The following is a 27171-nucleotide window of genomic DNA, read 5'->3' as shown; positions in this document are numbered from 1 at the left end:
TGTATGTGTATTATTTTGAGGCTTGTATTCTAGGTGCTTGGCAATGAAAATACTAGATTCATACCAATAGATGAGCGAATTGTTATAATCCGTACAAAAGCGAAGTACTTCTACATCAGTCTCATCTGCGCCCATGCTCCGACCGAAGACAAAGATGAGCAGACCAAAGTCTTATTTTGAGAGCACCTATAAACTGCATATGACCGCTTCCCTGGTCATGACATTACAATTCTGCTAGAAGATTTTATTGCCAAAATCGGAAGGGAAAATATTGAGGAGTGGTGAAAAATGCAGCGTATAAGACAATACTGCCAACAGTAGTAACACGAAATGCGAGAGAAAATTATCGGGGGAAAATGAGAGAGGAGAAACGTATTTCCCCGAAAAAGATGAAAGAACAAGAAAATCGTGAGCCTGAGCAAATCGAGATGTACAGGAATCAGAATGAAGTTCGGAAATTTTACCAACGAGTGAAACACAAAACCGAAGGCTTTGGTGCAGGCACATCTTTCTGTAGATATAAAGAAGGAAACCTGGTGACAGATACGGACAGCGTGTTGAGGATCTGGAAGGAGCATTTTAAAAAGTTTATGGTCTAAAATAGTGTCAATGAAGAAGATACCCCAGAACTAATAAGAGATGGCGGTATAAAGGAGTGTATACCACCTAGCCAAGATGAGGTCAGAAGAGCAATTAATCGGCTAAATATCAATGGGTTACCAGCCAAACTATTCAGAACTAGTGATCAGATACTGGCCATGCACTAGCTGATTAGTTCAATTTGGCTGGAGGAATGCATGCCCAATGATTGGAACCTCAGCATCCTTGTGTTCCGTGCACAAATAAAGGAGACAAGACGATAAGTGCGAACTATAGAGGAATTAGTCTTCTTCCCATCGCATATAAAATGTATGCTGTGTGAACGACTGAAGCCAATGGTCAATGACATTACAGTACCATACCAATGCGGCTTCAGACCTGGAAATCCACCATTGACGAGATTTTCACTCTGCGCTAAATTCCATCTTTTCGTCGACTATAAAGCCGCATTTGACAGCCCTAACCGTTCAGAAATTCCATGTCTGTGTTCGAAATTCCTGCAAAATCAGTACGGTTATGCAGTATAGCTTTAAGTGATACAAGGTCAGCAGTTAAAGTCGGAAAGGACCTATCGTAGCCCTTCAATACCAAACAAGGATTCAGACAAGGTGACAGTTTGCCGTGTAAACTGTTTAACATCGTGCTGGAAATAGCCATACGAGACGCAAAGGTGAAAAGAAATGACACTCTGTACACCAAAAAACGTGTTACTCACCTACGCCGATGACATCGATATAATGGATCGAACATTGCGGGCAGTAACAGCCACCTTTAAACAAATTGAGAAGGAGACTGGGGTGATTGAACGGCGAATATCGGCGTCGAATGAACCACGAGCTTTACAATCTATACGCGGACATCGACATAGTCAGATGTAGTCAAGACACTGTGCCGCGAATTTTTTTGTTTTTACAATTTTGTACCAATATGAAGCGACTCTGACAACAATCAACTTAAGATGATGACAGTTTTGTTTTCGTGGCGATCAATGAATGTTGGTTGAATGATCACCATAATATGAATACAATAATAATCATCACGGCAACAGGGTTATAATGCTCGCAAAATCGCTGGCTGACCATTATTGTCAACATAATCTGCATATGAAGAAATTTAAACACCCAAACCCCACCATTAAGGGCTCCTGCTTATGTTCGCAACACACCAAACATATATTTAAGCCTTTGGAATTTCATACCCATGACAGTGGATGTTGCGTGGTTACGGATTCACTCGCCAACAACTGCTTTCCTCATCTCGCCTGCTATAAATGTCATCGATGTCAACTGAAATCTGTTTGACATTACAGATGATCGCGCTTATGTGTTTCTGCAAAAAGGTAATCATCTTAACATTTTGTTATCGAACCTTAAACGAGAATTTGTACGCAGGTCCCTGGTCCAACATTTGTCCTTTTCATACTCATATTCATGTTGTTGTTGGTGTCCTTCACAAAGCTACTGATCGCCATTGAGCCCTGTTGCCTGCCTACCTACCTACACATACGTACATAAATAACTTGCTGTCTACGGAATTGTCAAATATAATAACGTATGACTCGTTTAATTCGCTGTTAAACTATCTTAAAGCTAAATTAATTTCTCTTCGTACAGAAAAGATTTAAGGGTCCCATGATCTCTTTCTGCATCCTCTTCACCATTGGAGGGACAATGAACAAGAAGAAGCTCCTTGTATTTTGTTGCTGTTGTTTTCTCTAGAGTGGTGCTTTATGGGGCAATTCCTTTTGTTACAATTCTTCGTGATGAGTTCCTGCTTCTTTGTCTTTTTGTTCACCCATTCTTTAAGGTATTGTATTCATGTTTTTTTTGCTGTTTATTCCTTCTGCAAGTTATCAATGCTTCTTCTATCACGTTTTTGGGTGAGCAGCAGACTCGAGCAGTACTCAATCCTTTTGTACTAACTGACTGACTGACCATGGATAGGATATGTATGAATGTATGGGAAGATGGATGTCGATGTGCGAATGTATGGATGGTTGGTTGGTTGGTTGGTGGAATGCCTTAGCTTTTGTGTAAATGTCTGTGTTGACAATGAGTATCATTTTGTCGTTGTCCTGTCAAGCGTTACCATTCACATGACATTCGTACAAGACAGTCACTTATGTTGAAGTGATGTTAAATTAATGGTGGAATGCGTACAATTGCCACAGACGTTAACTTCACTACTCGGCGGATACTGTAACGACAATGGATGCAATGGAAAATAACAACAACAACATCGAAATGGACTCTATGTTTTGTAGCCGCACTAACTTTCGTGAGTAGTTCTTCGCTTCGCAAAACAGCTAATGAAAGTTTAAATGATCGATTATCTTCTCGTCGTCGTCGGTATCGTCTTCTCCCAATGATCCTCTAATTTAAGTGGGAAATTTTTAGCACAGATTTAGATTTAAATACCAGTTAAGGATTACAACGACAATATAATTGAGAAAGAGAGAGATAAACACAGACTAGTTACATGTTGTATTTCCTTTTGACATCCATTTGGAATAGTTCAAAGGAAATGGATCTATTCTGATGGACAAATCAGTTAGTGAAAAAGATTTCAAATACTGCATGTGCAAGAGGTGAATTTTATAAAAGAACACAAATATTTGCATATTTCCATTTATATATATGGATATAATGTAGAATGGACATTAATTTAATTGTGAAAATGAACACTAACATATAACACCCATAACACCAACCTAGAGAAAAACTTGTGTCGGATTTTGACTCGCCGATGGAGGAGGCACAAGTTTAGCAAAAACAATGTTTTGGTCCACTTTTTTAATATATTCTATACAACCATGTCCAACCTTGATCCATTAAATGTTTCTGCAATATATTAGGTTGGGGAAAATAAATCCATTATTTGTATATGAACTATAGGAGATTTAAGTTTGTTATTTATACTCTTTCGAGCTTAATGATCTAAGTTTTGCAATGAAAGATCGACTCGAAAGAGTATAAATAACTCATTTAAAATTACTTTCAAATGATCACTGCCCCTACAAGGCAATATTCCAATAACAAAAATGAAGTATAGGACTTTATTAAACATGCTTCGGAATGTCCGATTTGGGCCAACCTTCATAATGCCTCTCTCATAGAAGTCCTGTTCCTTATTTGCAAAAAAACAAAAATTCAAGTAGTCGATTTTCAAAATCCTTCCTAGATTCCAATTTTTTATCATTAAAGACATTTTGCAATGCAAGAAAAATATGATAATCGCTTGGTGCATTAAAACTTCTCAACCAACCTGCGAAACCTTGTCCTGGTTGACCAATGTTGGCCGTTTCTGGTCAATTGCTATCTTCAAACGGTACAGTTGTTGACAGTAGAGATCAGAATTATGCGTTTAGCAATATGGGAGCAACTCATAATAAATAATCCGTTTCCAGTCCCACAGATTGAGTGCGTCACCGCTCTTTGACCAAGATCGTTTTCGCACAGAGTGTAAATGGTTTAAAACAGTTTTATGGTCGATTTTTAGCTCCTGGGCGATGTTACGACTGCTAACATGCCGGTCAACTTCGATAACTTCTCCCATTTTATCGACATTTTGGACGACCTAATGAATGAAAAATGAAATGAAAAATTTCCCCGACCTAATATTAATAACATTCCATGTCTTGACATAGCCATATAGCAGAAGTGACAGATTTCCGTATTATGAGGACCCCATCAAAATCTTGCAGTTCCAACTATCGATGTCTAAATAATTATAATACCTTTTTAATACACGTTACAGTTAAATTCCTAAGACACTAAAATAATGTATTGATTTGAAGACCGAAGAGCTCGAGTTCAGGACAAAACATATGAACATGCTGCCCGCGCCGTTTGCTACTTAGCGATGGACCCGAAAAGAGTACATTCAATTTTTGTTTCCATATCAATCGTTAGATTGGAGGCAACGAGCAAGCTCATAGGAGGAGTGAGATAGCACTTCTTTCTATGTTACTATGACCTGGAACCGAACACAATTTAACTATCTGTCGTATATCATGAAGATCACCCTTGAAGTCTCGAACCGCTATTTAGTTAATAGTACACGACTTGAGTGCCTAATGGGTCCCATAACTATCTAGTCGGTAGTAAGTGTTTTTATAATATCAGCCGCTTTCGTCATTGCTCGGATTTCTGTCTGAAAAACGCTGCAAAGTTAAGTTAATATGAGTTGAATATTTCTATTTCCTTGCAGTAAACGCCTGAACCAGTATTTCCCATTGACTTCAGTAGTTCACACTGGATAGCATTTTATATGCGATGGGAAGGAGACTTTTTTCCTTTATATTTGGCACATATCTTCTGAGGAGATCGATATATCATTTCAATTGAGAAGTGTCTGTCATAACCAACAGATATATTCTAGATATTGTGTTAACACACAATCTACTGAGATCTTATGTTTAGTAGCCATAATCAGAAATACTTTTATCATCCAATTTTCTGGAGTTATAGTTCTAACTGAAGTATGCCGAGAATATTCATCAGTTGTCCGTTATTATATAACAAAATTCCTTGATTGTAAATATAGAATTGAATATCTCAATATATTACAATTAATACGGGTTTAATGAAAATTATAATGACGCTAGCGACATCTGTTGGTAATGACACATATTATATGTCAAATATCTAATGATGTAGGCTTCCCTGTAATTACATAAAAATCATATACAACTTCCCCCCTTTGCAACTGCCCATGTAAATATATTAAATAACAATATGTTTTTTTTTAATTTTATATAAAATTTTTATTTTTTTATATTATTTTTTTGTTTTGTTTTTTTCTTTTTCAATTCTTTTCATTTTTTTCTTCGTCTTCTTCTTCTATTCAAAACTTATAAAAAATAATAATCTTAAACACGATGTGATGGTACAAAAAAATACTATACAACCAAATAACTAATTACTACAAAATATAAGTCGAGAGTAATTTAATCAATAAATTATTAATAATAATTAAGTAAAGTAGTTATGATATAAATAATAATATTAATAATAATAATAATAAGCTTATAAATTAAACATTTATCAGAATGCAAATAATACAAATACACAAAATGCTTTTGGGCTTGATGAGACAAATAAAGTCAAATCAATTTGATGATTTTTGTTTTTAAATTATATTTATAGAGAGGGGGGAAATATTTACACCAAAAAAGTAGAGAGAGAGGGGATAGGGAGAAAATATGCTTAAATATAATTATTTGTTTGTTTGTAAATCAATGCAATTTCGCTTCTTTTTCTTCAACAAAATTCAGTCTTTGAAATTATTATCATATTTATAATTGTTTAAAAATATATTTTTGTGTATACGTTAGAATAGGGTTATAACAATTCATTTGTTTGTTGTTATAACCATGTTCTACTGTATTAGGAGAGAGAGAAAACTAGAATTTCTCTCTCTCACCTAGCCTACAATTTAACTTATTCAACTAATAAACTGGGCTTTAAGGTTTCTCATGTGCCTTTGTGTGCCGGCGGGGAGGCTTGTGCACCCTCCCTCCTGCTTTCTATATATATGTATGTATGTATATATTTCTATATAGTATATGTATGTGTGAATGTTTTTATGTATATTTCGTTTTAATACTGCTAAGAATGTTCTTAAAAGATCAGCGATGCTTTTTTTACAACTATAACTTTTTTGTTTTGATTTTTTTTTAATTTATAATTCGATGTTTAGAAAATTTGAGCAAAGTTTTTTCATTCATTTGCGGGACGGTAATTATTTTCGAGTTTTTTTTCAAGCAAACAAAGAAACAAAAAATAAGTAATTAATTAAACAATGAAACTTAAAATTAAATGCAAAAAATAAATAATTTTGAACCAGCGCTTAGTTAATGAAGCGTTTTTTGTGTGTTTCTCTTAAATAAAGGTGTGTGTAGACCACACACACTCACGCACATGAGAGTATGTGTGTGTGGTTTATAATTAATTTACAATGACATTTACAAAGTATGGCAAATTAATTTGTTGTCAAATACGCGGACAAGTCAACGAACAACTCTCGTGTGTGTGCGTTTTTCCATAAAAGTTGTTCGTAGATATCCTGTATTTTGAATACTACAAAGTATTGGTTTGGTTGCGGGAACGGGCGGGCAAGATTGCGGGGAATTATTGATGGGATGTGTGGGGGGAGGGAAGAGTATATTTTATAAAAAATAATAATAATAAACACTACAACAAATAACAAGCCTTGCTTCTGCAGACAAGGTCTCTTCTCTCTGTGCACGCCACGATGTAAAACCTTTCCGGACGGTCGGTCGATCGATCAGCCCTTTTACAGACACGTGTGTATCGTTTTTTTCGTTCGACACAATTTACACTTGACTTCACAGCACCAGTGGAATGTACAGGCACAACGTTCAACAACGACCACCTCTTGGGTACGATATCCACGGCCGCAGCACATCAGATCGCAGCCATCAACACCAATCGATGTGTCGTTGCATTGGCGTCCATGTGTACCCTGAATGCCCAAACGCAAGTTCTTTTCACAGAACGATGGTGATGGTTCCAAGTAGACAATATCCTTGGTACCTGGTGGCTTGTGATCGGGATTGTGGGGTTTCAAAACAAACGAATATCTAAAAATAGAAGAAAGAGAGGGGAAAATGAAATTAGTAAAATGTTGCACAATTACAAAATTTTTTCAATTTAAAATAAGAATTAAAATTTTGAAAATTAAAAAAAAAATAATTTTGAAATTTTTTCTTTTAATAAAATAAATAATGAAAAAATTTAGTGATTTTTTTAATTTAAAAAAAAAATCTTATATAAAGAAAATGTTTCAATTCAGAAAAATTAAATTTTCAATTAAAAAAAAAAGATATAACAAAAATTTTCAATTAAAAAGTGTTTTTTTTTAATAAAATACACAAAAAAAATATTTCTCAACACCTACCTATTGTTTTTACGACCCTGACGTTGACCACGTCCCCGCACACTGTTACGCGATACACCACTTTGATTGGGCAAACTATTTGGTGAGGGCATATTTGGATGATGCTTCACAACATGTTCATCATTCAGCATACGTTCCTCATCATAGGCATTTGGACTGGCGGCATTTGGTGACAAGGCATTGGGTGAAACACCCACAGCATTTGGGCTAATATTTGAAGCACCTCCCACAGCATTGGCACTACCACTGGCCCGTACACTATTGCTCATCATTACCCGAGAGGCACCATCAAAACGATCCTTAAGATTATCACCGATGACACGGAAATTGGCCAAACGCATCCAGCAAGTTTTAACGGTACATGAGCCAGACATGCCATGACATTTGCACTCTTGACGCATTTCAGCTTGGACATGCTATAAGAAGAGAGGAAACGAAAATAACAAAAAATTAGTAACTTTATTTAAATGTATGGGTTTGTGTGTTTGTGTGTATTGCAATTTATAATTTATGTGCTGGGCATTTTTGACATTTTATGGCGTGTGTGTTTAACCCTGTGTGTACAGGCAACAAAATGTTTTAGGGCTGCAGCTTTATATATTTTTTGGATTTCATATATCAAGACCTGATTATGGACAATACATATCAAAAGAAAAATTTCCAAATTTTGGTAAAGTTTTTTTCAATATAGAGAAGAGGGTAAATTTGTGTACAGTACTAAATTGTGTATAAGTCCACGCTTCGTATTCAAATTGTATTTCTGCCATTTATTTTTGATTATGTTTAAAATGATTTTTCTGTCGATTTTGTATTTTGTTTTCTTGATATTGGACTTTATTTTTTCCTAAAGAATGTACTGTATCTCTCGAATGCGAGAATATATCGATGTCAAATTTTGAGTATATACTATTTAGGATAGTTGCCTTACATCTGTTAACAGAAATTTGTTCTAATATTGCGGAAAAAAATTCGGGGCTCAAAGGGTTAAAACGCAATGATTTTTTTTTTCTACTTTGCTTTTCTGGTTCAGGGCCACCAAGAGTTTTTAAATTGTGAGGATATATGATTCCTGCCATGGTCTCTGGGGGATTTGTGTTTTTGTTCGTTGTATGTAAACATGATCATCTTGGCTTGCAACATTATTAAAAAGCAATAAATGTTTTGTAATACAAAAAAAAGACACAAAACGAAAAAAACCAAAAGCCTGGCTTAAACACCCGCCATCAATAATATTCCACAGCCTCACAGCAAAACGATCGATTGCCAATCGTGTTGAAAAAGGACCCAGCATGAGGTCACAATTCCTATATAAATCTAGATATTGATGTTGTTGCTGTTGATATTATTACAACGCACAATGGTGCAACATACAACGGCAACAGTTTTTTTTTTGCTGTTGACGTCTTGGCTTTATTGGATTTTCCTGGTGTGTGTGTGTGTGTGTGTGTGTGTGAAAGGAAAGCTTACGAGGTGGTCGCAGTGCGTACCACCACATGATATTATGATATAAGCGTAACAAATACGCCAGCCAACAAAACCACCAACAACGTTGATCATCATCATCGTCATCATGATAATGACGACGACTCAATTTCTGGTCGTCTCTATCTTAAATCCCCAATAAGGAATTCTTCGTTGCTGTATTTTTTTAATGTAAAGCAAAACGATCTTTGTATTAATTGCTGCTGAATAAAGACATAAGCTTCGAATATTTTTTGTGGGAATAGCTGGACCTCCTTTGCATGTTGCTCACTTTTTTGTTGTTGTAATAAAAATTGAAATTTGTGTTGTTCGAGAGCAAGCATTGTGGAGGATTAGTAGCAAATTTATAGACAATTTTCTTTTACTAGCATTAATTGTGACTACTAACATTTTTGAATGGGGCAAGGCAGAGAGGGAGGGTTCTATGTTGTTTGAATTTAGCTGTCAATAGCTTTAATATATGATAGCGTGGAAAGGCTACAAGGTAATGTACAACTAATGTTCTTAAAGGAAAAACTATAACGATTGTAATGGTAGTTTGCAAAATGACTTAAATAATACAAATTTGGAATTATTTAAAATGTTTTTTTAAAGAAAAAAAAAAAACAAAAAATATTTTAAAAAATTTTGTAATTTAGTATTTTTTGCATTTCAACTGTAATTTTTTTGGATACATTTATAATGTTTTTCCCTCTTATTTTCCAATAATCCTGTAATTTTAATTTGGAATTGAAAACAAAACAAATTTATTAAAAAATTTTGTAATTTAAAATTTTTTCCATTTTATCGGTAATTTTTTGGTTTTTTAATGCTTTCCAATTTTATTTTTTTTTATTATTCAAAAATTTCTAACTCTTAGTCCCTTCTGCATTTTTGTTAAGACTCGATTTGCAAATGAAAAAAATCCCACCTTTTGAATATCCCACAAACACCACGGGGAGTTGCAATATTCTTGGCAATTTTTCTATTTAAGTTAAATGATCAAAAATGGCCATAAATCGAACACAAAATTGCAACTAAGGAAGCTCATCAGGCCACAAACATTAAACATAAAACCACACACAATGCTGGCTGGGCAACTGACTGGCTAACAAATCGAAACGATCTTTCATGGCAGGCCTTAGAGAACCACAGAAAAAAAGCCATTTGTCTTGACATTAGATTCACAATATTTTATGATCTCATAATGACGACGACGAAGCTTGATTGCCAAAAGTCATAAAAATGCTTACAGCCACATAAATTATTAACTACTTGTAAAAATGTTGTTATTGTTGTTGTTATTGTTGGAATTGCTACTTACCGCTCTGCCAGCCTCATTGTTGTGCAAATTCATTTTCTCCCGCAAGTTACGGCCACGTTCACCGGTATCAACAAATTCACGTGAGAATTTGAAACCGAAACCAATATTATCCGAGCAGCCACCCCATTCCCAGTCGCGTACACCAGCCACACTGCCGGCCTGGGCATTCGCCTGGGGTGAACGAGTCTGATGGCTATAGTCACAGGTGCAAGATTCAATGGAACCCTCGCTGCAGGCACGGGCAATGGAATGGGTGACAGCGGCACTGGTTATGGCATAAATGAAACCAGTTTCACGGCATCCTGAAAATAAATAATAAGGAAAAAATAAATTAATAAATAATTTTGCAAAAGAGAGGGAGAATTTTTTTTAAAAAGAGGCAGAGGAATTTGTCTTTGCCACCCATTAAGCCAGATTTATGATGTTCAAATAATCTTTATCATCTTTTTATTGTGACTAATAGCACTTGCCAGTGGATGAACTATTTGTTATAGTCTGGGGGAAGGGGTCCCTCTCTCATATTTTTTTCATATTTTACATTGTTGATCAATTATGACACTTCAAGTAATCACTGCCACCAAATGTTGTAGTTATTCATTTTTTATGACAAAAACTACAAAAAGATGATGATCTTGATTGGCTTGGCTACCAGATCCATCTATGTTTTAACAAAAGGATTAAACAATGGCAATTGACTTCTTTAGTGGCTGTTGCCCATGTTACTATTGTTGTGTGGATATCATATTGCACTCTAGGAGTTTTTCAAGTGGTCCAAAAGATATTTCTCAAGAAGTTGTAGAAGACAAACAGAAGCAAATGATTTAGTTGACATAACAACCATGTCCTACTCTTCTTATGACAAATGTTAGGCAAAAGAAATATTACAAAAAAAAATATTCTTAACATTTTTTTATAAAAAGAAGAGAACAGAAGCCAAGAGGGGGATGTGTGTTGTAAAAAGGAATTTATTTAAATCCTTATCCTTCTCTTCTTCTTTTTTTTGTATTTTTGTGTATTAAAATAGGGAAACATAAATCCCACCATGTGCAATAAATACCATGTGAGCCTGTGTAGTGTGCGTGTGTGTCCGAGTGTGGGAGATTTATTTAAATTTAAATCCCTGAGAATGTTAATCAGCCAGCCTAACACAAATCCAGCAAAAATTAAAAACTCTTGAGTCCTTTTTTAAACAAAAGGGTCAATGGTAACCCAAAAAATAAATGCTCTCAATTCAAAAGCAATTGTCTTTTTTGGAAGGAGAACACAACAAAAAACCTTTCTTTTGGGTTAGCATCACCACTCAAGGGTGCTCGAAACAAAGACGGAACAAAATCTCCAAAAAAAAGATCAATTTCAAATTGCACAATACAAACAAGGATTATGAAAAAAAAGGGATCGAAATCAAACTGACCACGCCTCTTATTTTTGTGATTTACAATAAAATGAAAACGGAAATCCGTTTTGCTGGCAATTGAAATAATTTTTATTTTTTTCTGGATCAAATTTCCAAAATCTGCCAACGGAAGAAGGCGATATTTTCAAAACAACAACAACAAACTTTTGAATATTTTTTGTTGTTTGTTTTTTTTTTATGAATGATTCACTTAACATTCTTGTGATATTCCTTATCTAAAACACAAAATCAAGAGAGTATATCATTTTTGTGATTTTCTTTATTTTTTGTTAAAAAAATATATTTTGTTAAACAATTTCAACGCACCCATATTTGTCAGGTTGTAGTTTTTTTAACTGTTTTGGCAATACCAACGCCCTTCTTTTTTGTGGTGGTGTTGTTGTTGATTTAATGTTGTTAACTGATAACAAAATCATTAAGAAATTGTTGTCCAAATGTAAAACAACTCATAATTTGTTGATGTACTTTAGGCGTGCAGGTATTTCTTACAGAGAGAGAGTGGAAATATGAAAACTGACTAACCACCAAATAAAAAAAGGTGTCATAGACCTAATTTCCATTCAATTGAGACATTAAGTAAATACAAATTAACAACATCAAGTTCATTTACTTTTGTTTTTTGGTTCCTAATTCTCGTTGGGTGTTCTCATTGCTATTTTAAATATTTACATTTTTTTCTTGTATATATATGTGTGTGTGGTTTAATTTCGGGCGAAATTTTGTGGTTTGATCATCTAATATTTGTCTGTGAAATGCTAGGGATTTCTTGAAAAAGGTTTCTCTCTCTAGAACTTAACCTCAGTGTAAACATTTAACTGGAAAATGAAAAATCTTGCCTATCATAATAATTTCCTACAAATTGTAACATTTCCTGTTTATACGCAAGTGTTAAATGATCCAAAAGAAAGAAAAGAAAAAAACACCACTCTACTCTCTCCCAGTGACATTTCATCAATTGACACCATTTTCAAAAGATCATTAATCTTAAATTAATTGAAGTAAAAGGAAAAATAGCAACACAGAAAAAAATTTAAAAACCTAAAAATTTCTAATTTTCCCAAACGAGAAATTTTTGTATAATTTTAATGAAATTAGGAACATTTTGAATTTTCCCATATGGGAAATTTATTGTAATTTTGGCCATGACATTTCTCTGTTAATAAAAAATTGCCTAACCCCAATTCCTTATATCAGAAAACAACCAGATGTTTTTTATTATTAAAATTAACCTTATCATTGGCCCTTACTGCTCTTCTTCGATATTCCTAATGATATAAATTTCTTAATGTACATCTGTCTTTCATAGTCTGTTTTTTTTTTATTATTCTGCCACATATCGATCTCCTCCTCACAACTGAAATTTTATGAATGAGAAGTCTTTGTGTTTTTTGCAAATTTTCCAGGGATCGAACATAAACTTGAAATGTTGTGTGTACATATGATGATGTTGTCTGCCTGTTTGTTGTTATTGTTGCATATTTAGGCTTATTTGAGGTGGTCAGGTTGTTTTTGTTATTGTTGTTGCTATATTCACATAATGACAGCTTGTCAAGTGTTGTGTTAATTAAATAAGACATTTTTGTTGTGAATTTCGAGAAAACGAAAAACACAATTTTTTTGTTTTCAAAACAAAAACAAAAGGAAACTGAAACCTCTTAAACGCGCAAGACAATAACAAAAACAACAACAACAAGAACATATCAATCATTTTTTTGTAAATATATGCAAAAATATATGATTATTTCATTTGGGAGAAAAGGGCTACCTTATGTTAAGAGGACCCTTGGGGTGTCTTTGTTTTCGGAAAAATCTCACAAACAAAAGCCAGAGTTTTTCAGGAAAACTAGAATTTGTCAACCAGACTATTTCTATTCTAAAAGAGAATGAAAAGGATACACACACACTTCAACGATCATAAAATCCATATTTATGACTTGAAATGAAAGATTTTTGTTTTTGGTACGCGAGCTAGGCTCACGCCTGCTGTGTGCGTGTTTTCAATAAACAAAAACAACAACAATATAATTATTACAACTACCTGTGTAAGTTACAATAATTTTTCTGCTGCTTCTTCTTGTTTTTTTTTTTATTATCAACAAACAATTTGGGGTTTTTATTTCACTTTTTCAGTTACAGTATTTTGCTGAATGAAGAAGCCTTTAGAAAAAATTTTGAAAGTAATGAATGAAATCAAACGATCATCACATCTCCGGGGGCGATAACAGAAACCCATGGCAAATTAAAAACAAGAGACAATAACATAAAAAGTCCATAAACTCAAATTTTATAACTTGTCAAGTAGTGGTGTTCTGGTGTTATCAGGTCGTCTCATGAATTGATTGATTTTTTATAATTTTTATTTTTTCGTAACGTTATTAAAAAACCTCTAGAAATTTATGAGTTCTAAATTTTGATTTTTTTATTGGCTGTTGAATAAAATTTTGTTGTGTTTTGTGTGTAAAGGAGATTTTTGTTACGATAATTAACACCTTTTAAAAAACAATTAACACCCAACCAAACCAAACCAGAAAAAGAGACATTAAATGGCATTGCAATGAACCCTTGAAATCATCATTAAATTTCTGTTCGAAAATTATTTTTTGCTTGGTAATTCTGGAGAGACTCTCTCATTGGCTTTGTGTGAGATCAGCAGGACATTTTCATTCTTTTGTGGGGTGTGATCCTTTTTCGGTTTAACAATTTGTTATGCTTCATTGGGTCCGTCTTCTTTTTTTTTTTGCAAAAAAATGTTTCATATGACATGATTATCACTTAGCCAGGAATCCGAAAAACAAAAATTGATTCCTAATGCCAAAGACATTAATTGTTTTGAGATTTTTGTTTTTTGTGTTTCCAAAAGGTTACAAATCATGTTATGTCCTGCCTAGTAGGCGTTGAGTTTTGTGGTAAATTTGTTGAAAGCCATTGAAAATGGGTTTCTGCAGTTAGCATAACCAATTGGCTTACTAGGGAGATTAGGGAATAGAGAAATGAATTCATGGAATTTTTTCGAAGATTTGGATTTGCAAATAAAGTAGAAATAAATTGAAATGTAATGGAAATAATAGTTTTAAAAAAATTATTTAGATTTTTTTTATTTAAAAAAGGAGAAATAAATTTGCAGTTTTAGAAATCATTGAAAATATATTCAATATTTTTACTTTAAATAAGATTAATTTAAATAAAATAGTTTTTAAGAATCCTTTTTTAAAAGTCCTTCCATTGACAAAACACTGAAACCACCACACCCAGCGTTTTAATTTTCCTCTCCCCCCCTCCTCCTAAAAAAGATGTTTAAACACTTGTCCTTATTTGGTTTATGGTTGAGACCATTAAACACAAAAGGAAAAACAACTTAACATATTATCCTTTTTTTGGAAATGGACACACCAGATACAGACAGATAAACAGACAAACAAATGGACGGACATCCAGATGGGCATACAAAACAGATACCCCATTGTATAATAAACATGTATATATACATGTATTAATTTGGTTACTTCTTTTTTGGATCATATTACAAAACAAGCCAAGGGTACTTGACCCAAAAGGAAACACAACAACAACCACAAACATAAGTTATCTCTTACAAAAAAAGAAGAAGAGATACAAAACAAAAACACTTGGACATGGAGATCCTCTCAACGAAAAAAAAAAACGGGGGAACAACCCACAAAAATGAAAATGAGACGAAATATGAACAACAACAAAAAATTGTTTTCAAGCGCCACTTCTCCATAATGAAATAACCAACAACAACAAACTGTCTCCAATTTCCAAGTGTGGGAAATATAGATGTTTATATTTATGTGCACTTACCTCTATCCACAATTTTTCCAAAAAGATTTTTGCCTCTTAGAAAATTACGCGTTGAACAATTCCAACGACGATTTCTAAATTGATGCTGGCATTCGCTAATAGCCAAATTTGCTCCCTTAACTAAGGCACCCAGCACACCGGGATTGTCACGCACCAGACGACGCTGTTTACGTCTCAATGTGGTGTGTATGGCTGGATCGACATACATAATACCCGAACTAATGGGTGAAATATTGTTGGGTTCGCCCACCTTGGCAATGCCCCTGAAAGAAACAACAGGGAAATTGAAAATGTTAGAATTTATGCTTGAGTGGGGGAAAATATAAGAAAATAGTAATTTTTTAAGTCATGCAGAAATGTTGGGAAGTAATAATTAGAATATATTTCTAATGAAAAAATTTTAATCTATTTCAATAGTTATTTGATAGTATTTAGTATTTTTTTATTTAAAAAATAGTTTTTTCCTGACGTTTTATTTGACCACACACATTGCTGCATGCCACTATATATTTTGTAATTAATTATTTTTGCAATGAATTATTGAAGAAAAAACAAATAATTGTAATTTATGCCCGCCAAAACTGTTCTGTTCATTGTTCATTCATGTTTAGCTATTCAGAGAGGGCCCCAGGCCAGCTGCTTCCAATCTGCGGCAGGTTTTCAATAAGTAAGTTTTACAATTCTTGATTATTTTACGTTTTATATTGTCACAATGATATGTTGCATGAATTGACACGCTTGCGAAACATTTACGAACAATGTTCGCCGTATGCTCTATAAAACAATGAGGCAATGGAAGAAAATTAATACTCCAGGGATTTTTATTGATTTATTTTAGTTTTTATTTATTTATTTTTCTCTCCTCAAATAAATACTAGTTGTAACCATTCTGAAAGGAATATTTTAAGTGAAGGTTGTTGTTTTGAGGAAACAATGAAACCTATTTTTTCTTTATCTTTAGGCTGTCGTCTTGTAAAGGGTCAAAAGGTTTTTTTGAAAGATCATAAAAACCACAAAGAAATTAGTACACATTTTCCATGAACTGGAAGTAAGAAAAAAAAACACACAAAATTAAACTAGTTTTTTTTTCTTCTTCTCTGAGTTGAAGAGCATGTTTCAAGCATAAAAAGAAAGCTTTGTTTGTCTTTGCCCGTGTGTATGTGTGCGTTTTTTATATTAAAACTAAAACGTTAATAGAATTTTTAATTAAACTAAAAACACATCATTTCATAACATCTTCATAAAGAGAAGAAAAGAAAAAAACACACAACAGCTTCCTACCACAACAACAACAAAAATGCCCACAAAAAAGCTGTAAAAGTCACACGTTTCTTTTTGGCTTTAGTTTAGTTTTGTTTTTTTGTCATCTTCATGATCTTCATTCAGCAGTTCGGTTTTTGTTTAATGATCATGTTTCATGGCGTGCGCTTACAAATGTTTGTTTGGTTTTTTTTTTTTATTTTTTTGTTTAACTTTTTTTCCTCTTTTGTTATTCATTTAGGTTGCTTCTTTTTGGTTAATTTCTTCAAGCGTGTTACTCTAGTATTTTGTTTATTTTTTTATTTTTTGGTTCATTTAGGCGGAAGTGCTAATTTTTAAAGGAAATATAAATCAATTTTTTCCCACCAAACCAGAGAGGTGATGGTAGCTATGAAGTTATTAAATAATATGTTAGCTTTTTAGAGGAAATTATTACAAAATATTTGGATATGTTTTAATATTTGAATTTTAAATTATAATTTTTTATATTAAAAATATTAAAAAATCAAAATTAAAAAAAATGGATTTCACATTTTTCTTTTAAAATATTTTATTTTTATTATATATATATTTAAAAAATTAATTTTGTTATTTTTTATTAAAAAAATTTTTTTTATATACAATTATATTTTTTAACATTTTTAATTTAAAATTTTTTTATTATAATCTTTTTAATATTTTAATTGTTATTTTATTTTTTTTTTAATATTTTTTATTTTGCAATATTTTTTAAAAGAGCAATCTAAATATTAACTTTCCTAAATTGTCTTGAATTAAAATAATCTCCCAAAGACTTAAGCAACAAACGCTACAATTTATTTGCCTCCCATTACTCTCAGGAATGCGCAAAGGCAAACAAAAGATTTAAGACACAAGAACTGCACAAGGAAAGCCCTTTATGACATTGATTTTTGGCAAAGAGTGCCACCAACTATCATTTCTCTATTTGATATTGATTTTAAAATTATTTAATATTTACAATAATAAACTCTTTACTTACCACCACATAGAACCTCTCCCCCGTCCAGGTTTATGGGTTTTCTCGCCGCTCACTTCAACAATGGTCAGATACATGACCATCAAATGTAAGATAGATCTTAATAACGCTGATAAATCCATTTTGTAATGTGAGGTCGTTTTCCTTCTTGTTCTTCTTAATTATGATATTAGCAGCCTTTGGCTACACTCTCTGTATTTTTTTTTTTTTTTGTTTATTTATTTTTCTTTTTTTATTTAAACAATCAATAATAATCAATGTACACAGCAAACTTTGTTCAACAGTTGTTAATTTTTTCGACAAACAACAGTTTAATTTCTTGTTTAAATTTAAAGTAATTTCACGTTCAATTTACACCACAGAACAGAATTTATATTTTCATAGGCGGAAATACACAGCATTCATTCAGACATTTGGTTAGGCTAACTAGGTAGCCAGAAAATATTCACTTGTCTTGTAATTATTTTTTGCATAACATATTTTGTTTGTTTGTTGTTTTGTTTTTAACCGTCGGTTGTTATTTTTTTTTCTTCTATGAACTCAAGGTATTACACAATTCCACTTGGGTATTTTATCACTTGTTCTAATTTCAATTTCATTTGTTCTAGTTTTCGTTTGTATTTTACAACTTAGAACATTTATTGGCAATATAAAAATTGTTATTGGAAAATATTCTATTCTATTTTTTATAATTATTAAGTATAATTTGTTATTATTAGTCACACGAGAGTCACACGACGCAAATCACAAAGTTAGTTTTTTCTTTGCTTTTCAGTTCATGTGCAATATTTTGCTGTTGTGTTACCCGGTTCAGTGCTAACAGTAAACTGATTGTGTTCAAGTTCTTTTGCTACACTTCAATATCTGTCGTTTCATGTTTTGTTATGTTCATCATCATCATCGTCGTCATCAGCACCACCATCATCGTAGTCGTCGTCGTTGTTGGCGGCGTAGTTGTGTTCGTAGTCGCACAACTCATCTCGTGTGTGTTGTTGTTGCTGGTGCTACTATTGTATGCATATTTGTTCGTTTGTGTGTGACTGAGTGTGTGTGTTCGTTATACAGAGATGATGATGATCGTAGTCGTCGTCGTTGGCATAGTCGTCCCCTTTAACTTAAATAAAAACAAATACTATGCTCGCACACACACACACACGGGCACACAACATAAGATAGCGGGCGTATACCAACAACATGTATATTACCTATCAGAGAGGCAAGAGTTCATGTCCACAGAGAGTATTAACGCCTACTCTATTGTTGACCATACGAAAGAAAGAGATAACTGTAGTATCAGCAGAAAGAGAACTCAATAAAGAGTATTGATAATAGCCGTACTCTCTCCCTTTGTCAATTAGTTATATACTTTTTATATGAAGTATATAATAAGTTTTGTTCTCTCTCCCTCTCACAATGGATGGCAAACAGCCAATAAGAATGCACTAATGCAGGGTAAAGCAAACAAGATCACTTTATTAATTAAATAAACGAAAACTAAAATTAAATACTTGTAATACATTTTATAAACAAAAAATTGTTATTAAAAAATTAAAATTAATTTAAAAAAAATAGTTTTTTCCACAAATTAATCTCATTTACTTTCCATTGACTCTCTTTACTCAATCAAACAAAATTTAACTTTTCGGAATCGATTTTTTTTTCATTATTCGGAGTTCTCACCTTTTTTTGTGTGGACACAACCAAACCCACTTACCTACACAAACACACCTTAAAATTATATACCAAACTTTTTCGAAGTATTTGTGTAACTTCATAAACGTTTTCTCTCTTACTCTTCATGGTGAATCGTGAAAAAACATATAAAACTAATTGGATTTTTTTTATAATTGAGTTGATCTCTCCCTGTCTACTATATAAAAGCTCTCTTTCGCACTAATATAAACTTGTCGTTTTTAGCAGAAGACTTTTCTCCTTGACTCCTTGTCTATATATTTGATCATTTATAAATACTCAAATACTTTTAGTTCTAAAAAAGAAAAACACTTTAAATTGACTCCTAAACATGTCTTCATTGGCATGGCAATTAACAATGAAAAGTAATTTTAATTAGGCTCTCTTCTCTGGAATTATTAGTTGATTTTTTGTTCACACATACATGTGTTTTAAGCCAGCCTAGAGTTGAGTTTTATAAACTCATCTTAATGATTTTTAATTAACTGTAGGATTTCATCTTATGAAGTGAAGTTTGAAGTCCAATTATTAGAGAATTTTTTTTTTACAATTTTATTGTCATAATTATATTTTAATACACTAGATAATTATTTGAAGTAGATTATTTTATTAAATGATTTCGTAGTTATATTACAAACTTGTCAAATCATTATTTATATTTTATTATTTTTATGATTTTTATTATTTATTTTTATGATACGTTTGTATTTAATTTGATGTTAAGGAAAATGTGTATGATGTCTTTAAAATTAATTTAGAACATATTTAGCATTCGTTAATTAATTATTATTTTTAGGTTTATATTGTAAAACCTAAATATGTTGTGATACCATTATATTTATCTAGCTGAGTTTATAAATATTTTACGACACATATTTTGTGGTTTTGTTTAAACCTTTTTTTAATATTTAAAAATAAATAGAAAATTAAAAATCACATATATATGTGGGATTTATTGCCATTAGATTCCAAATAATATATTTATTATAGTTTTAATTATTTTATATAAATAATAATTTATTATAAATTCTATATCATGAGAAATATACATATAAAATATGTACCTAACAAAGCAATGTATGATAACCCAAAGAATATCTATAAAATGACAACCCAAATTTAAATATTGAGCCAAAAAATTACTATAGGAAATTACATTACAGAAGAACTATATTTACATTAATTTAAAATAATATATAAATACATAATTTAATTACTATGTCTTTTAATACCACAGAGTGCACCGGTCATCTTTCCTATCATTTAGACATGTCAGGAGTTCTATGCAAATTGCCCTGTGATTTTTTTCGAGTCTTTATATTTATCTGCCACCTTTTCGATATATTAGTGCGTGAATAAGCCAATATCTATAATTTACCATAATATGATTATATCTCAGTTCATACACAGTTTATTTATTATAATTATTTATTTATGGCCACCAAATTATTAGCCTAGAACAAAAAATGATATCAATTGTATTATAAAACCCCATTTTGAAGTCGTTACACCATTTTTGACAAAAATTCGAGACAAAGCATATTAGAAATTTGATTATTAATTTTTTCATATTTTTAGAAAATGCATTTTTACAAACATAGATAATGATGGTACCCTGATGTTACACTGAAAAAAAAACTACATTTTTTTGTTAATTAACTTCATGTAGTTTATATAAAGCCTAGTTAAATTTACGTTTTTAATTTCTACGTCACGATATAGCAAATCTGATATTTACCTTTCATAAATATTGGAAGAAAAGTTTTGTGATAAATTCAATTCATTCCATGGGTAGAAATGTGACGTAGAAGAGTGTCATTAAATGCTTTTTCTGAATCTTCAGCAGGTTATTGTATTGCATCCCGTATTAATTGATGCTAACCAAACCCCTATGAAGGCGATCTTGTGATATCTTCTATACTATATAATGGAATCAGAGCGAAAATCTAAAAGATTTTTTTTCAGTCATATATACTATCCTAGGCTGATTTATACATCTAATTTTATGATGAAGAATTAAATGTGGATATTTTGTTTCAAAATTAAATTGCTTTTTAACATTTATTTATAGATTTATAATAAAATTTTAACATAAAATGGGTGAACTGTGCATTATTTTATGGAACTTAAAACTGTAAATTTATTATCTATGATTCCCAGAATATTTAACGTTTTAAAAGACATGTCTCATCTTTTCACAGTATTCATGTTGTTTAAGTTCATTGAAATAATTTGCGAATAGATCAGAAATTTGTGTTTATTCACAATCGTTCCATTATTAATTGTATCGGAGATCACTGTATCCCGACACGCCTTTATTCTAATTCTATTTAATATTTTGTATCCCAAATATGGTTTCGATCAAACATGTTTTAATACTTCTTTTTATTTCATTTGGAGGTCCCCTTCTTAAAAAACTCAGTAAATTCAAAAATTTTCAAGATTAAATGGCATTTTAACATTTATAATAGAATTTAAACAGCAAATGTATGAACCCTGAAATATTTTGGTTACTAAATATGGCTTCGGTCAAAAAGGTTTCTTAAAAAAAAAAACAATAAAAATTCAAAGTGAATTATGAATGTTTCTTCTTATTTGGAAGAACATTCTTTGATAAATATTTGGATCCATTCATTGAGTCCTATTTTTGATGACTTGTTCCAGCATTTAAATTCGTAACTGATGAATGGCCTGCCTGATATTTTGTTCCAAGGCCAGAAACGAAGACGACTTTAGACGTTGGTGACGATTTGTCCGACCAAAAGGCGAAATAAAATGTTCGCTCAGTTCAATTCAGAGATCAATTTCAGGCATCAAATATAATTTCCTGCTAAAAATGAGTTTTCGTTTCTGGGGGACATTTAATTACTCAAGAGCAAACAATTGTAATTTTTTAATAGCTTTCTTCATAACCCCCGCTTCTCATTTTCTAATTTAACCTGTTTAGGGCATGATTGTTATAAGTGTACAAATGGTTTAATTTTATATGCTATTATTTACAAAAAACCTTACCTTTGACCTATGGATACCAACATTTTTATTTATAAATTTTGCCATTGTTTTCTGGTAGAATGAAATAAATCACAAATAAATTCAAATAATCATGGTTTGCTTAGGATATTAAACATTTTGGATGGAAGCCGTGTTCTTAATTTGGAAAAAAATCAGCTATTTCATATCATCCGAACTTATCTACCTTTTAAACCAGAAATGGACCTCATTGCCAAAAAGTATTCGCATCGCATCGATTATGGTTCAGGTGTATGTTTTTTCCATGACATGAATCGCACGTGATTTGAAATAAATAAAAAATATCGATGTATTCAAATATCTTATCTACTTTTATTACCCTGAGAGACTCAATGGACCATTTTTTGTTAATTCGAATTTCTGATACTTCCATTCCTGATGATAAATAAGGACAATAATTACTTCGGCTTTTGACACTCTTGACATATCGTTCCAACTAAATATGTTTAACTTCTCTGTATACGTATGTGATTTTTATAGAAATATTTTCTAAAAAAAAATAAATAAATACAATTGTCCTCCCCGTAAATATGTGTTTACATAATATATATAAAAAAATCAAAGGACTGAACAAAAACTGTAAACATGATTTTTAACTTAAAGACGATTTTGCCATTTATTCTGCATATACAAAGGACTGATTAGCTATATTCGACTCCAACTCCAAGCCTATTTTTAAAACATTAACTCCGGAGTCGAATCGACCAAATCCGTAGGGAATTTTTCTCTTTTCACATTTCTTCTATTAAGAACAATGAAAATCATACCTGAAAGAAATCGAAAAATATGTAAAAATTGCATAAAATTAAACTTAAATGTTTTGACCTATCATGACCAGGATGACAAAAAATTATCTCTTTTTTATTTTGTAAAAACATTGGGAAACTTAAATTTTCTTAATAATTATATATTTATTTGTTGACTTTAGTATTTCGTTCTAAAAGCGAATGATGTCCGGCATATCACAAGTTGCTAAAAAGGCTCAAGTTCTTGATCGGAGCATCAAGTCCGCAAGAAAAATATTTTCCTTGAGGATCCAATTCATTTCGTATATTCATGATGGGCACAACGTTCATTATATGACGTTTTGGCATTTTTATTCAATTTTTCCAATCGAATCCGCTGGACACGTTTTCCTATCGATTATGATAGTTCTCAGTACAAAGAAACTTTATTGCGGCAATTTGCAATTCTTATATTTTGTTCAAAACTAATATATTTTTGAATTTGTTTTTTTGGTAGAGAGTTATATTTTCTTGGCCAGTTTTCTGCCTCCAGAAAATTGGCTGATTCATAGTCTCAAACAAAATAAATCCTTCATGTTTACCTTTCAAAGAAAATTAACATTTTCTTTACTTTATAGCCAAATTCACAAATAGTTTGCTAGGTTTTAAACAAGGTTTATTCATAAGGTTAACAGGGAGGCGAATTCGAAGTCTTCATTGACTGTCAAATTTATTGTTTGAAGAATAAATAAACAACAAATATTTTTATTCGAACCAAAATAAGTGTGCACATTACTATCATTACGTTTTCCTGAAAGATATTTTGAGTTTTTATCCTGTTCTGGTTGGTATTTCGCGATTAAAAAGTTGACAGCAAGAGAAGACTAAGGCATGAATACGCCTGCCTGTTAACCTTATGAATAAACCTTGGTTTTAAATGTAAAATTATTTTTTCATATTTTTCATTTTTTTGCTTTAATAATTTTTGTTACACAATTTTAGTTTCTAAATTTTTTTATATCTCGATATCGGAATTTATGAAAGATTTGCAGCTACCGTATATAACACAATACTTACGTGCTTTATACATGTTAATATTTATTGTTTCTTGTCTTGTTTTCTTTATTTCCAGCACGCTTCTCCCAAGGATTTAGTCGGCTATCCAATTCATCCTTTCTCCTTGAAGATTAATCCTTATATAATAATAAAAATCTACAGACAAGTTGTAGCAGCACGGGAAAAAACCCTTTCTTCCTTGAGCGGTAGCAATAAAATACAAAACATTGTGATTATAGACTTAATTAACGTAAATCTCAATTCTTGGAAATTGCATGAAAATTCCAAGGAGTAACAACAGCAAAAAACGAACAAAGAAACATATCGTCAGACTCGTGCAAGAGTTGAAGATACAAGGATACACTATGAAGCATAGGTGAAGGATATGCTGCTGCATATGGAAATGAAATGGCATACGTAAGTGTGAATTTTTGCTTATCATGTAGTAATGTTGTTGTACTTGTATTGCTTTCTCTTTCGCTCTTTCGGTATTTTGTGTTCTCATTAATTGTAACAATTATGGTAGCCTCAAATATGTCTGTCCGTCCATCCACTAATGTAATACAACTACTGAAAAATTACAACCTTTCAATGCAATCATCGATGACGAAACCTTGGCATTGTCCTAAAAACGACAACAACAACAACATCAATGGTTGGGTATTGGAAAGTAACAACAACATTACCAATGCTAGTTGTTGTGGACAGACATCACCGGCACGCATGTATGCGCATGTACGTACGTACGTAAAAATGAAATTAGCGGGTTGTTATTAATTTTATTGCCGTGCGAGTTGGCAGCGAGTTGAGTGATGAACGGCAAAAACAACAACAGCAGTAGCTACAGCTACAGCAGTGGAGTGTTGTTGCATCCGCCTTGAGGAAATATGGAGGAGTTTTTATTTCACATTCATTAGTAGTAGAAAATTGTACAAATAAACCATAAAACCACCGATTGATCGATACTTTTACAACCGTTCGAACGAAACGACCCAGTGAACACGAAGCAGAAGAAACAGCCCAACAACCAACGATACTACCAATCTAAAGCTGAAATAGTAACACAATTTTGTTTCGTTAGCCGAAGAGAGATTCGGATTTTTGTTTTGTATTTTTTATTGATTGTTTGTTTTTCCTTTTAGAGGCCTGTGAATGGGTTAAACATTACGTCCATTCGCTAGATGTCTAGACCTTTTTGTTTTGTTCTTTTGGGTTTACTTACTTTTGGTATTTGGAAATTTGTCCGCTTGGTTGCCTAAGAACCCTCAAAGTTTACCCAAAAACAAAGTTTGTTTTTCCTACCTTTCCTGGAAAAAACTGAAGCATTACATTTCGGGTCTTATGTAAATCTTAACGTTACATTACCAAATAGACACTCTGAGGTTTCCACAGATCAAATATTTTCCCCTCTGGCCAAATGTAAAGCAAAGAGAGCAGCAAGAAATCCAGAATGTCAGAGGGGAAATGGGTATTTGATCATTGGTAACCTCAAGAGTCTCTATTTGATCAACAAAATATTTCCACACAAAAACAACAGCTGCCCAAGATGTTGAAGAAACCCAACAAGTCAGCCAGCCAGCGAGTCAGTGGAAGTGAAACCACAATTTGTGAGAGAGAGCACCAGCACCACCGCCACTATTGGTACAAACAAACTTCTGTCTAACCAAATTTCAATGTCATTTTTGGTTTGGTTTTTCGATTGGACACCGTCAACAAAACTTCTGTCTAACCAAAATTCAATGTCAACATTGACATTCCCGCCTAACCTTGAGAGTCCAAGTGACAATTGTAGGTTGGTATTTTTTGATGTTTTTTGCTGGTGGGAGAAGTTATCTCTCGTCTCTTATCCCGGAGACATATCTCTGTAATATCTCGCTACAGGGCTTGACCTTCGACAGGCAATTGTCACCTTGTTCCATGGTGTCACCACTCTGACCACTGTGATGCCAAAACTTACAACCGTTCAATATGTTTTGTGGCACCACAGGACCTCTCTCCCATTTTCAAATCTCAAAAGAGGAGGCTCCACAGTCGATGGCCTTGGTACCTTGTCCTAATCCCTTTGTCCGTAGATCGGCAGTTGCAACTCAATTTATTTATTGATGCAATGTCCTTGAAGACGCGTTAATGTCTTAATTTATTGCATTCATACTGTTGTTAAATTGCCGTGATGTCCTTGAGTAAGGATAATTCCCTCGGCCGTTCGTTCATTCTCGCACAATTCAAATGCCCTCTACAGTCTATTCATAACACGGCGTCGCACAACATTCATACATTTAAGATAGGTAATAGACGCGACAATGAAACTTGTGTATTTTCCCCGTGTGTCCGTCCGTCCGTCCGAATGAACAACTCAATCACCGGCCCGCTCACTGTGTTTGTTTTCAGCGTTTATGTGTTTCGTGTCTTTCGTGTATACCTCGATTTGGCCAAACATTTTGCTTCTGCTTGAACCACCAAATGGCCTTTGGCTGAGCTACGCTGTGTGTGTAGGAGGAGGTGGTGGCAGTAGTTTTGTTTGTGACAATATCGCTACAACTCTATTTTAGTCCATTTCCACTTCCACATCTTCCTATCTGAAGATTTTCTTTTTGGTCTCTCATTTCGTTTTTATTTTTTTGTTGAAGGTCACACAATTGTTTTATGGACTTGTTTTGGTTCGGTTCGGTTTGGTTCAAGTTCAATTCGTAAAGATATAAAACGTGGTCAACCGAATATTGCGATTTCTTTTCAAGGCGAATGTCCTTGGACGTTTGCTTTTTTTCTGGTCTCTCTCCCTCGTTGTGGATGCATGGTTGGTTATACGGTTATGGCTGTTCCATCCAATATGATGACCTTGAATTAGATGTTACTCTATATTGACCACAAG

General features: G+C 32.6%; 1 protein-coding gene across 1 annotated transcript; it reads right to left on the bottom strand.

Annotated features, from left to right (window-relative positions):
* Positions 1–6897: 6897 nt before the first annotated feature.
* On the bottom strand, positions 6898–17918 carry LOC133337459 (protein wingless). The gene is made up of 5 exons (XM_061545678.1): positions 17803–17918; positions 15543–15805; positions 10307–10608; positions 7522–7937; positions 6898–7204 (listed from the first exon to the last, which is right to left on the bottom strand). Exons 1-5 carry the CDS (start codon positions 17880–17882, stop codon positions 6898–6900), a joined length of 1368 nt encoding a protein of 455 aa, XP_061401662.1. The 5' UTR covers positions 17883–17918.
* Between the last annotated feature and the right edge of the window lie 9253 nt (positions 17919–27171).

This window comes from Musca vetustissima, unplaced genomic scaffold (genome assembly GCF_032173495.1).
Source record: "Musca vetustissima isolate MV318-11 ecotype Yass unplaced genomic scaffold, APGP_CSIRO_Mvet_v1 utg14758, whole genome shotgun sequence".
Classification (NCBI taxonomy): Eukaryota; Metazoa; Arthropoda; class Insecta; order Diptera; family Muscidae; genus Musca; species Musca vetustissima.
This window is presented reverse-complemented; position numbering and strand designations above follow the sequence as displayed.